At 43.1% G+C, this 11,644-nt stretch overlaps 1 protein-coding gene across 1 annotated transcript; it reads left to right on the top strand.

Annotated features, from left to right (window-relative positions):
• Window positions 1–1,862: 1,862 nt before the first annotated feature.
• On the top strand, window positions 1,863–11,432 carry LOC140199841 (uncharacterized). The gene is made up of 4 exons (XM_072262346.1): window positions 1,863–1,938; window positions 2,046–2,119; window positions 7,545–7,708; window positions 11,107–11,432. The coding sequence occupies exons 2-4, from the start codon at window positions 2,099–2,101 to the stop codon at window positions 11,333–11,335; spliced, it is 414 nt and encodes a 137-aa protein (XP_072118447.1). The 5' UTR covers window positions 1,863–1,938; window positions 2,046–2,098; the 3' UTR covers window positions 11,336–11,432.
• The last annotated feature ends 212 nt before the right edge of the window (window positions 11,433–11,644 follow it).

Below are 11,644 nucleotides of genomic sequence, written 5' to 3'. Positions count from 1 at the left end.
ACAGCCAGAGGTCGTAGTACATATTGGTACCATTGAAATAGGTAGGAAAAGGGAGGAGGTCCTGAAAGCAGACTACAGGGAATTAGGAAGGAAGTTGAGAAGCAGGACCTTAAAGGTAGTCATCTTGGGATTACTGCCTGTGCCACGTGACCGTGAGTATAGGAATAGAATGAGGTGGAGGATAAATGCGTGGCTGAGGGATTGGAGCAGGGGGCAGAGATTCAGATTTCTGGATCATTAGGACCTCTTCTGGGGCAGGTGTGACCTGTACAAAAAGGACGGGTTGCACTTGAATCTGAAGGGGACCAATATCCTGGAAGGGAGGTTTGCAAAGGCTATTGGGGAGAGTGGGAACCAAACTGAAGTGCCAGAGGATTGGAGGAAAGGGAGGTTGGCTCACAAATAGAGGAAGCTTGGAGACAGTGTGAAAGGGAGAATAGGCAGGTGATAGAGAAAAGACGCACTCAGACTGATGTTTTGAGATGTGTCTATTTTAATGCGAGGAGTATTATGATTAAAGAGGATGAGCTTGGAGTATGGATCAATACTTGGAGCCATGGTGTTGTGGCCATCATAGAGACTTGGAAGGTGCAAGGGCAGGAATGGCTACTTCAAGTGAAGGGACAGGGAGGGAGGCAAAGGAGGTGGGGGCGTTGCACTGTTGATCAGAGATAGGGTCACGGTTGCAGAAAAGGAGGAAGTCATGGAGGGATTGTCTACAGAGTTTCTGTGGGTGGAAGTTAGGAATAGGAAGGGGTCAATAACTCTACTGGGTGTTTTTATAGACCACCCAATAGTAGCAGGGTCATTGAAGAGCAGATAGGGAGACAGATTCTTGAAAGGAATAATAATAACAGGGTTGTTGTGGTGGGAGATTTTAATTTCCCAAATATTGATTGGCATCTCCCTAGAGTGAGGGGTTTAGATGGGGTGGAGTTTGTTAGGTGTATTCAGGAAGATTTTTTGACACAATATGTAGATAAGCCTAGAAGAGGAGAGGCTGTACTTGATCTGGTATTGGGAAATGAACCTGGTCAGGTGTCAGGTCTCTCAGTGGGAGAGCATTTTGGAGATAGTGATCACAATTCTATCTCCTTCACCATAGCATTGGAGAGGGATAGGAACAGAGAAGTCAGGGAAATGTTTAATTGGAGTAAGGGGAAATATGAGGCTGTCAGGCAGGAACTTGGAAGCATAAATTGAAAACAGATGTTCTCGGAAACATACAGAAGAAAAATGGCAAATGTTCAGGGGATATTTTCGTGGGGTTCAGCGTAGATACATTTCAATGAGACAGGGAAAGGATGGTAGGATACAGGAACCGTGGTGTATAAAGGCTGTTGTAAATCTAGTCAAGAAGAAAAGAAGAGCTTACAAAAGGTTAAAATAAACTAGGTAATCCTGAAGGAAGGAGGCTGAGGAGCTGTCCTCACAGAGGTTTATAAAATCATGATGGGTGTAGATAAGGTGGATGTTCACAGTCTTTTTCTCAGGGTGGGGAAATCTAAAATGAGACTGCATCGGTGTAAAGTGAGAGAAGAAAGATTTTCAGAGAATAGTCTGTATAAGGAACAAGCTTCCAGAGGAAGTGGTTGAAGCAGCTACAATTACAACATTTAAAAGACTTTTGGATACGTCCATGGATAGGAAAGGTTTAGTGTAATGTGGCTCAGGTAGGCTCCTTGGCCAGTGTGGGCGAGCTTGGCTGAAGACTGTTTCAGTGTTGTTAGCTCCAAGGGATAATGCACAATTGATTTATACGGCTATCCAAGGTTAACTGCCCTGTGAAGTATAACACAACTTACTTAATTTTTAACTCAGTGGTCAATAAAGTGGTCAGGATAGTTATGTTTTAGTTACAACATAGCAACAGTCCATCTCCCCCTGACTTTCAAGTATTTCTGAATTAATCCTCAAGGTATTGTTCAAGGCAAATAGGTATGTTGGCTAAACTTTGTGTTTTATTTTTGTGGTAATTTAAAGCTGATTTGTGTGGTTAGTTGTTCCGTCATTGTTTCATTTGCTCTTATTTTAATATTCATCAGAACCAAGAATAACGAGGATCCCTGTGAAGTGTGATATATTTTTACAGATCCCCATGGCTAACAGAGCTCAGGAGGCAAGTAAACCTGCTTAAGCAAAATCACCAGTTGGTTGTGCTAAGCATGTTTTAAAGTCAAAATGTTAAAAAGCCTGGAAATAGTCCATTTGGTCCAACTCGTCCAAGCCGAACAACCTGTCTATCTGAGTAGTCCCATTTGCCTACGTTTGGTGCATGTCCCTCTAAAGCAGTGGTTCCCAAACTTTTTGTGTAACCACCCCCTTGGCTTCCAGACCACATCCCCAGTGCTCCCTCTTCCCTTTCTGGAAATTACATAAAACGATAAAGAATTTTGATTTACAATGCATAGTGAAAGAAGATAGGAATTGCAAATTCAAAGCAGTAACAAGTAATTGCAAAAAAATCTATTTAAAGCTACGAAGTTATTTATTTAATTACTGCAAAAACATTTTTCAGCTACAATTTCAGAGTGTACATTAGTAGTCCAACTATGCATTATTTCATTACTTTTACACCTTTCAATGAGATGGATGGACTTGGTGCAGTGATATCAGCTTCTCAACATCAGGCTAAATGACACTCAGAAGGCATCTCAGATCCCCATGTTCAGTAACTTGCAGTCTGTTTTGTCGCTTTGAAAGAAGTTGGGTGACTGTACTGAAATCGTGCTCCTCTAAATATGATGTTAGAAAGGCAATAAAGGACATATTGACCTTTTTCCACAGTGCAGGATAGTGTTCAGAAATTTCTTTCTGCAACCACGTCTTAATATGATCTTTTTCAAACCTGGCCGCAGGTAAATGTCGTTTTGTAGTGACATCAGTTCTTCCTCCATCATTCCTGTTATTTCCTCATTACGAGTGTTCAGGAATTGATTAATTATCCTAACTGGAACTTGGTTCGAGAGAAGATCCTGAAATCTCTCTGACATGTCTTTATGCAGCTCTCGCAGGTCGATACACTATACTTGAAGATCATCATCTGGTACTCTTTCTTCCTCTGCCAACTCGGAGAGGCTCAGAAATTGGAAAAAGTTACGATAGGCGATGTTACACTTAAATAGGAATTACATGGACAGAAACGTGGAGACGACTGATTTGACTGATAAGATTCACATTATTCCCTTGCAACTGAAGGTTGATTTCATTAGAATTTGTGAATAATTCTGACAAATAAGCAATGTGATGCCTAGTATTCTTGAGTTGACTACTGAATTTTCCAAGAATTTTATCACAATTTGAAAAATGGCATAAGAGTGTCTCAGTCATTTATCTTTTGAGAGCCGCCTGACTTCTGTGTGCAACACAAGCATTCAAGCTGCTCATCGTTCTCTACAAAGCTCTGAAAATAGTCGAGAATTGAGAGCATGGGACTTGAGTTTATTTAGCACTGTGATAACAGCACTGGATGATTCATGCAATCAATTGCTTAGGTTTTTTTGTGACAAGATGTTGTCCGTGAATTGTAAATATACTAGATACAGCTTTTTTCAGGAAAGTAATAACCCCACGGTGGTGTCCTGTCATCGATGGTGCCCCAAGCAAGAATGTTGGTGAGCAGAATATCCTCCTCTTTAAAAAAAAATGCTCAACAAGCTGAAATACTAACTCCTCCTTCATACCTCTTTCTAGTCCACTTGCAAATAACAACTCTTGAACCACACTTTCATCTTTTATGAAGCAAACATAACCAAGGAGCAAAGATTAATTGCCCGGCAAAGTTGACTCATCCAACTGCAGAGCAAATTCTTTTTTCTAAAGTATGTTGCACAATGTGTCTTCCACATTCTCAGACATTTCAACTATTCATCTTTGAACAGAGTTGTCACTGAGCAGAATCACTTTAATTATTTGTTCTGGTGACGGTGCTTAGAACTTCCTTTATTGCTGGCAGAATTGGTTCTTCTCCAATTGTATGGGGCTTTCCAGATTTAGCAATGAACAATGCAATATTATATGAAGCTAGCAAACCCTCACTGTTTTTTTGTGAAGTGCTGGCAAACATGTTTTCCGTTTCTGAAAGTATTCACAAAGTGACTGAAAATAAGGTAAGTTCTTGTTTGTTTTATCAGAGTGTATTCTGTTCAAGTGTTCAAGGAGCCCGGACAGTTTCATTGCCTCACTTGAAAAAATCTTTTTCACACAGCGGACACATTGGCTGCTGTTGGCTGCTTAGTGCTGGCCATATTACAGATACTCCACACTGTATGATCTAGACTTCTTTTTCATTTGGTCTGCTTCTGCCACTTTCGTTATGGATTAACGACCACGGACAATCGCCTATTGTTTAAGTCCAACCTCAGGCGCTGCGATCCATGAAGTGGAAAGTTATGATGTCATAATAGCCCAGACAAAACCTCACTCGTCTGAAGGTACTGCAAGTGGAGTACTGATATCTCGGTTGTGCTGTGGGTTAAAGAATTGTGGTCAAGACCTTTCGAAAGGGCAGATTCTGAACTTTACCTCATTGAATGCCAAACCCTAATTCACAGGAATTGAACTGCTGCATGATTAGGGTATGGGAATCATACGAGCTAACACTGTGCTACAGCATTGAACAACAATAATGCACAGCTGGGCCTGGGAATGACACGATTTCTTCAGTCCACGTAAATGTCATATTGTTTCTCAATAGCTATAACGTGCTTGGAGCAAAGTCTAAGAGAATGGTGGGTTAGCAAGATCATTCCCTTAGTATCATTGTAATCAATTATGAGGCACTGAGGATCAAAAGCTTTTAATAAGTAATTCATTTCTTAAATTATGTCTTCAGCTGCCCCCCTTGCTACCGAGCGTCCCTCACCACCCCCTTTAACTTTATTGCCCTCTGAGAAACTCCCACCTCCGCTGGGGTGGGGGCAATATTGCCCACTTTGGGAACCACTGCTCTAAACCTTTCTTATCCATGCCTGACCAAATATCTTTTAAATGATGCAATTGTACCTGCTTTTACTACCTCCTCTGTCAGCTCATTCTGTATAGCCATCACCCTCTGTGTGAACTCTTGTCCCTCTTTTGCCTTAAATCTATCCCTTCCAGTTTTACATTCTTCATCCCTGGGGAAAAGACAATGTCATTCACCTGATCTATTTTTCGCAATCATCAAATAGTTACAGCTTAGAAAGAGACCATTGGGTCCATCGCATTTATGCTAAGTTTAGTAGGAGAAATCTTCTGAGCCCCTTTCCCCTTCTCTCTTCAAAAAACCCTGAATTTTTTCACAGATGCCCCATAGAAAACATCCTATGCCAATGCATCACAGCTTGTTTTGGCAGCTGTTCTGGCCATGATTGCAGAAAGTTGTGAAAACACCTCAGTTCATCACACAAATCAGCAGCTGGCTGCCCTCCAACCACTCCATAATACTTCTCACTACCTCGGTACAGCAGCCAGAATAATCAAGGACCCTCCCACCCTGGTCATTTTCTTTTCTCGTCTCTCAGGCAGAGAATACCAAAGCTCGAAAGAAAGTACTACCAGGCACAAGCACAGTTTCTATCCCACTATTATTAGACACTTGAACAGATCTCAATACAGTAAAGATGAACTCTTGATCTCTCAACCTATCTCATCACACTTCTGCTCTTTATTTGTCTACCTGCACTGACTTTATTTATTTATTGAGATACAGTGCAGAGTAGGCCCTTCCTGGCCCACCAGCCACGCCACCCAGCAGCCCCCAACTTAACCCTAGCCTAATCACGGGACAATTTACAATGACTAATTAACCTGCCAATCGGTACGTCTTTGGACTGTGGGAGGAAACCGGAGAACTGGGAGGAAACCTATGTGATTTTGGGGAGAACATACAGGCTCCTTACAGGCAGTGGCAGAAACTAGACGTGGGTCGTTGATACCATGAAGCATTGCACTAACCACTGTTACTGTACCACCTTTCTCTGTAACGGTAACCCTATTTTCTGCATTCTGTTTTGTTTTCCTTTTTACCACCACGATGTACTTGTGTTTGGAATGATCTGTCTGGAGGGCACGCAGACAATACTTATGAACCGTGTCTTAGCACATATGACAGTAATAAACCAATTACCAAATCATTACCTCCCCAGTGTGCATCCATTTCCTTTTGGAAGATCCTAATTGACTTTGCTTCCAACATTGTTACATGCTGTGAATTCTAGTCCATCACTATTCAGTGTTCTCCTCACGTGTCCTTTGTATCTCATGACCAAAAATTTAAAGCTGTTTGCCCTCCCCAGTCCCTGAGCGATCTACTAATGGGAAGAGCTCTCTGCTAGCTACACATCCCTCCATATAGTGCTGTCAATAATGCGTTAGTCTTCTGGTGAAACTACCATGTCCAGAAAGGAACACAAAATTTACATTGGTATACCTTAATTGTTACGGGAAAATTAAAAATATCATCAGATGCTGCAAATTGAAATACAAAAATACAATGTTGGAAATACTCAGCAGGTCAAGCCACATCTGTGGATTGAGAACAGTTAATGTTTTGAGATCAAACACCTTCGGTGAGAAATGGGAAGGGGACAAAAGAAGCAGCGGGGAAGGTTGGGGAGTGTGGATGTCTCTGGTGGGGTAAAACCCCATCAATGAGTGAAAGGGTGCAGGTAGAGAGTGAGAAGGTGGACAAATGAATGTAGTAGTTTCTCCTGCCCCACTTTACCAAACCGTCCTTCTAAGATGTCAGTATTTACCATAGTTAAACACTTTAATGTCATCTGCCAGCCTTGACCTTGCATCTTGTGTCTTCCCATTAAAGTTATTAATATATGAAAAAGATGACAGAGCTTCAGAACCAAATCCTGGGGGTTTCTTCCCTTAACCCAGGACACAACAGGTCACCATAAACTTTGCTTCCTGTCCCTTAGATTATTAGTAAATGGTAAGGAGAGTGCTGGGAAGACAGCAACTCCTTTCTGCACTCATCCCTCAGTGGTTTCGACCTCTACCTTTCAGCCTACCATATTTGTGTCAACCATCAACCACCCATTCATACCAACACTACACTTTTCCCATTTCGTTTCCCTCCAGACTTCACTTACACACTGGGGGTAACTTTTAGCAGCCAATTGAGCTACTGCGGGGTCAAAGGGAGATTGCACAGGCACCACACAGGCAGTATCAGTGGTGAAGTTTCATGGCGTTTCAAGTGTGGGTATGAATGCCCACGACAGTAAACTTGAACTTGCTACCTCACTGCCACACTTGAAATGCCATGAAACTTCACCTTTTGCAGCAGCATCAAAAACATGGCAAACATAAGTTAATATAAACTTAAATTAACATACTGCACATTGAAATTAACACTAGCTGTCCCATGTTTCTGTTCATCTCCATCCTAACAACCCTCTTGCATATCTTAGCTAACAATAATAACATCTTGGTTGGCATTTCTCTTCATATTCTCCTAATCCACCGCAGTTCTGCTTGATAAAGACTTGTCAGTCTGAAACTGGCACTCCATGAGTGTTATTTACAGAAAGCTGTTGTCCTGCCCCAAGGATGCTGTGATCAATGTGAAGTTTATCCAAGAACTTGCGAAAGACCTTGGCTTTCAGTGGACCCTTGTGGCTTTCGAGCTGGGATTCTCCAGGGCAGACATTGGTCGGTTTCAAGCAGCCTCCATGCAGAAATATGTGCAAGCCAAGAAAATGTTGGAAAACTGGTAAGTCAAGGGTTTCATCAGTAGTCTTAAGATGTTGCTAACTCATATTGTCTCTTACTGTTTTCCAGTTAGCACTCAACAACTACCGACCTGTTTAGTATTCTGATTTTGTGTACACCTCTCCAAGCCTGCAGTCAAAAGGTCTAGTCGCCCAAAGGTGAGCCACTGGATGTGAGTGAGCAAAAGAACTGAAGCACCATTATCAGACAATGATGCAAGTCAGCACAGGGCCACAGAGCCAGTTTCACAGCTCAACCTTAACCTCCAGTGGAGTCTGTCTGGAGTCAGCATGTTCTCCCTGTGATTGCATGGGTTTCCTCTGGGTAATCTGGTTCCCTCCAACATCCCAAAGGTAAACTGGTCGTTTGGTTAATCATTCACTGTAAATTGCCCCGGTATGCAGTAGGAGAATTAGGGAGGAGTCAATGGACAGGGAAACTAAAGAGGGTGAATGGGACTTGGAGATCTCAGAGAGAGAAAAACTACTCATTGCATCACCTGATGACCATAATCAGTAGTTAGGTGACTTTTTAAAAAATAAAACTCTGGTTAGGATGCATGTGGAGGAAGGATGTCGAGACTTTGGAGAGGATGCAGAAGAGCTTCACCAAGATGCTGTCTGGATCAGAGGGCATGAGCTTGGACAAATTTGGGTTGTTTTCTCTGGGGCGGTGAAGCTGAGGGGAGACCTGATAGAAAATGATGATTGTGAAAGGCGTGGATAGGGTAGTATTATCTCAGAGACAAGTCTAATATTAGAGGACATGCATTTAAGCTGAGAAGGGGAAAGCTCCAAAGAGATGTGTGAGGGACGTTTTTTTTTAAACTAAACAGGAACAAGTCATTCGTCCCACAATGGTGTGCAAAACTAAATTAATACCCAAGTAACCCAAATGATGCTGGAGGCAATATGATCGAGGTGTTTAGTTACTCCCTGTGACTCCGCTGGTGCTTAGGGCAGCATAGAGGAGTTTAAGGGGCTCTTAAATAGGCATATAAATATGGAGGGATATGGACCACGTGCAAACAGAAGGCTTTGAATTAGGAATCTTTAGCTGATTTTGTTTAGCACAACATCATGGATTGAAAAGCCTTTTCCTGTGCTGTACAGTCTGTGTTCTATGTTAACTTTCAACTTGCACGTCTTTGGGATGTGGAAAAAACTGGAACATCTGAGAGAAATTAATATTAGGCATCCGTTAGTCTCGTGAGACTATGGATTTGGGCCTTGGAAGGTTTCCAGGGCACAGGCCTGGGCAAGGTTGTATGGAAGACTGGCAGTTGCCCATGCTGCAAGTCCCCTCTCTCCACGCCCCCGATATTGTCCAAGGGAAGCATACTAGGGCCAATACAGCTTGGCACTGCTGAAGTCACAGAGCAATGTGTGGTTAAGTGCCTTGCTCAAGGACACAACACGCTGCCTCAGCTGAGGCTCGAACTAGCGACCTTCAGATTACCAGACTGACGGCTTAGCCACTTCGCCATGCTCTAACATGAGAAAAATTAACCTGGTCACAAGGTGAATGTGCAAACTCCACACAGACAGCACCTGAAGTCAGGAAGGAATGTGTGCCTTGGGAGTTGAGGCAGCAGCTCTACTAGAAACATAGAAACATAGAAAATAGGTGCAGGAGTTGGCCATTCGGCCCTTTGAGCCTGCACCCCCATTTATTATGATCATGGCTGATCATCCAACTCAGAACCCTGCACCAGCCTTCCCTCCATACCCCCTGACCCCCGTAGCCACAAGGGCCATATCTAACTCCCTCTTAAATATAGCCAATGAACTGGCCTCAATTGTTTCCTGTGGCAGAGAATTCCACAGATTCACCACTCTCTGTGTGAAGAAGTTTTTCCTAATCTCGGTCCTAAAAGGCTTCCCCTCTATCCTCAAACTGTGACCCATCGTTCTGGACTTCCCCAACATCGGGAACAATCTTCCTGCATCTAGCCTGTCCAATCCCTTTAGGATCTTATACGTTTCAATCAGATCCCCCCTCAATCTTCTAAATTCCAACGAGTACAAGCCTAGTCGATCCAGTCTTTCTTCATATGAAAGTCCTGCCATCCCAGGAATCAATCTGGTGAACCTTCTCTGTACTCCCTCTATGGCAAGGATGTCTTTCCTCAGATTAGGGGACCAAAACTGCACACAATACTCCAGGTGTGGTCTCACCAAGGCCTTGTACAACTGCAGTAGTACCTCCCTGCTCCTGTACTCGAATCCTCTTGTTATAAATGCCAGCATACCATTCGCCTTTTTCACCGCCTGCTGTACCTGCATGCCCACTTTCAATGACTGGTGTATAATGACACCCAGGTCTCGTTGCACCTCCCCTTTTCCTAATCGGCCACCATTCAGATAACAACCTGTTTTCCTATTTTTGCCACCAAAGTGGATAACTTCACATTTATCCACATTAAATTGCATCTGCCATGAATTTGCCCACTCACCCAACCTATCCAAGTCACCCTGCATCCTCTTAGCATCCTCCTCACAGCTAACACTGCCGCCTAGCTTCGTGTCATCTGCAAACTTGGAGATGCTGCATTTAATTCCCTCATCCAAGTCATTAATATATATTGTAAACAACTGGGGTCCCAGCACTGAGCTTTGCGGTACCCCACTAGTCACTGCCTGCCATTCTGAAAAGGTCCCATCTATTCCCACTCTTTGCTTCCTGTCTGCTAACCAATTCTCTATCCACATCAATACCTTACCCCCAATACCGTGTGCTTTAAGTTTGCACACTAATCTCCTGTGTGGGACCTTGTCAAAAGCCTTTTGAAAATCCAAATATACCACATCCACTTGTTCTCCCCTATCCATTCTACTAGTTACATCCTCAAAAAATTCTATGAGATTCGTCAGACATGATTTTCCTTTCACAAATCCATGCTGACTTTGTCCGATGATTTCATCGCTTTCCAAATGTGCTGTTATCACATCTTTGATAACTGACTCCAGCAGTTTCCCCACCACCGATGTTAGGCGAACCGGTCTATAATTCCCCCATTTCTCTCCCTCCTTTTTTAAAAAGTGGGGTTACATTAGCCACCCTCCAATCCTCAGGAACTAGTCCAGAATCTAACGAGTTTTGAAAAATTATCACTAATGCATCCACTATTTCTTGGGCTACTTCTTTAAGCACTCTGGGATGCAGACCATCTGGCCCTGGGGATTTATCTGCCTTTAACCCCTTCAATTTACCTAACACCACTTCCCTACTAACATGTATTTCGCTCAGTTCCTCCATCTCACTGGACCCTCTGTCCCCTACTATTTCTGGAAGATTATTTATGTCCTCTTTAGTGAAGACAGAACCAAAGTAATTATTCAATTGGTCTGCCAGGTCTCTGCTGTGTTGGTACCTTATACTTCTGAAAAATTGTTTCAGGTATGAAAAGTCAAAGGACCAAGAGAATAAAAGTAAACGGCTACAGGTGGCTCTGGAGCGGGCTGGACGGAGAGACCTGGCGGATAAACTGCAGTGTTTGCATTGGGGGCACCAGAATCTCAGCAGCCGTGTGGAGCTCCCCTCAGCTTTCCCGTTCCTCATCACCGTGCACAAGACCATCAACAACCGCCAGGGGCTGCAGAGAATCAATCAGCTCAGCCACAGATAACGAAAACCAGCATTGTCATCTGACTAAACCCAAAACGTTGATTCAGTTTTACCTGTATGCAGAGAAGTGACAAGTTCAATAAAAATGGCAGACGTTACTGGGGACTCTCATTCACTCATCTCTCATGCTCCTTTTTCACTCTTTGCCCCTTTGGGTTCTGTTCCAGAGCAGTGAACACCTCTCTGCATTGTTTATGAAAGTGGTCATTTGGAGTACAGGTCCTACCCAAGTTACAGCAGTTCCATCACTGTGAATCGTTTGTAACCCGGACAGATTGCAAATCAAAAGTGCAGCCACAAACCGAATTCC

Source organism: Mobula birostris, chromosome 6, assembly GCF_030028105.1.
Source record: "Mobula birostris isolate sMobBir1 chromosome 6, sMobBir1.hap1, whole genome shotgun sequence".
NCBI classification, from domain to species: Eukaryota; Metazoa; Chordata; class Chondrichthyes; order Myliobatiformes; family Myliobatidae; genus Mobula; species Mobula birostris.
The sequence above is the reverse complement of the archived record's forward strand: the minus strand, read 5'-3'. Positions and strand labels throughout refer to the sequence as shown.

What these genes read in the sequence shown, in the direction of transcription:
- LOC140199841 (XM_072262346.1), top strand. Translation starts at nt 2,099, where the DNA reads ATGGCTAACAGAGCTCAGGAG. An exon ending in TGGCTAACAGAGCTCAGGAG is followed by an intron (nt 2,120 to 7,544) that starts GCAAGTAAACCT and finishes TCCTGCCCCAAG; the next exon opens with GATGCTGTGATCAATGTGAA. An exon ending in AAGAAAATGTTGGAAAACTG is followed by an intron (nt 7,709 to 11,106) that starts GTAAGTCAAGGG and finishes AAATTGTTTCAG; the next exon opens with GTATGAAAAGTCAAAGGACC.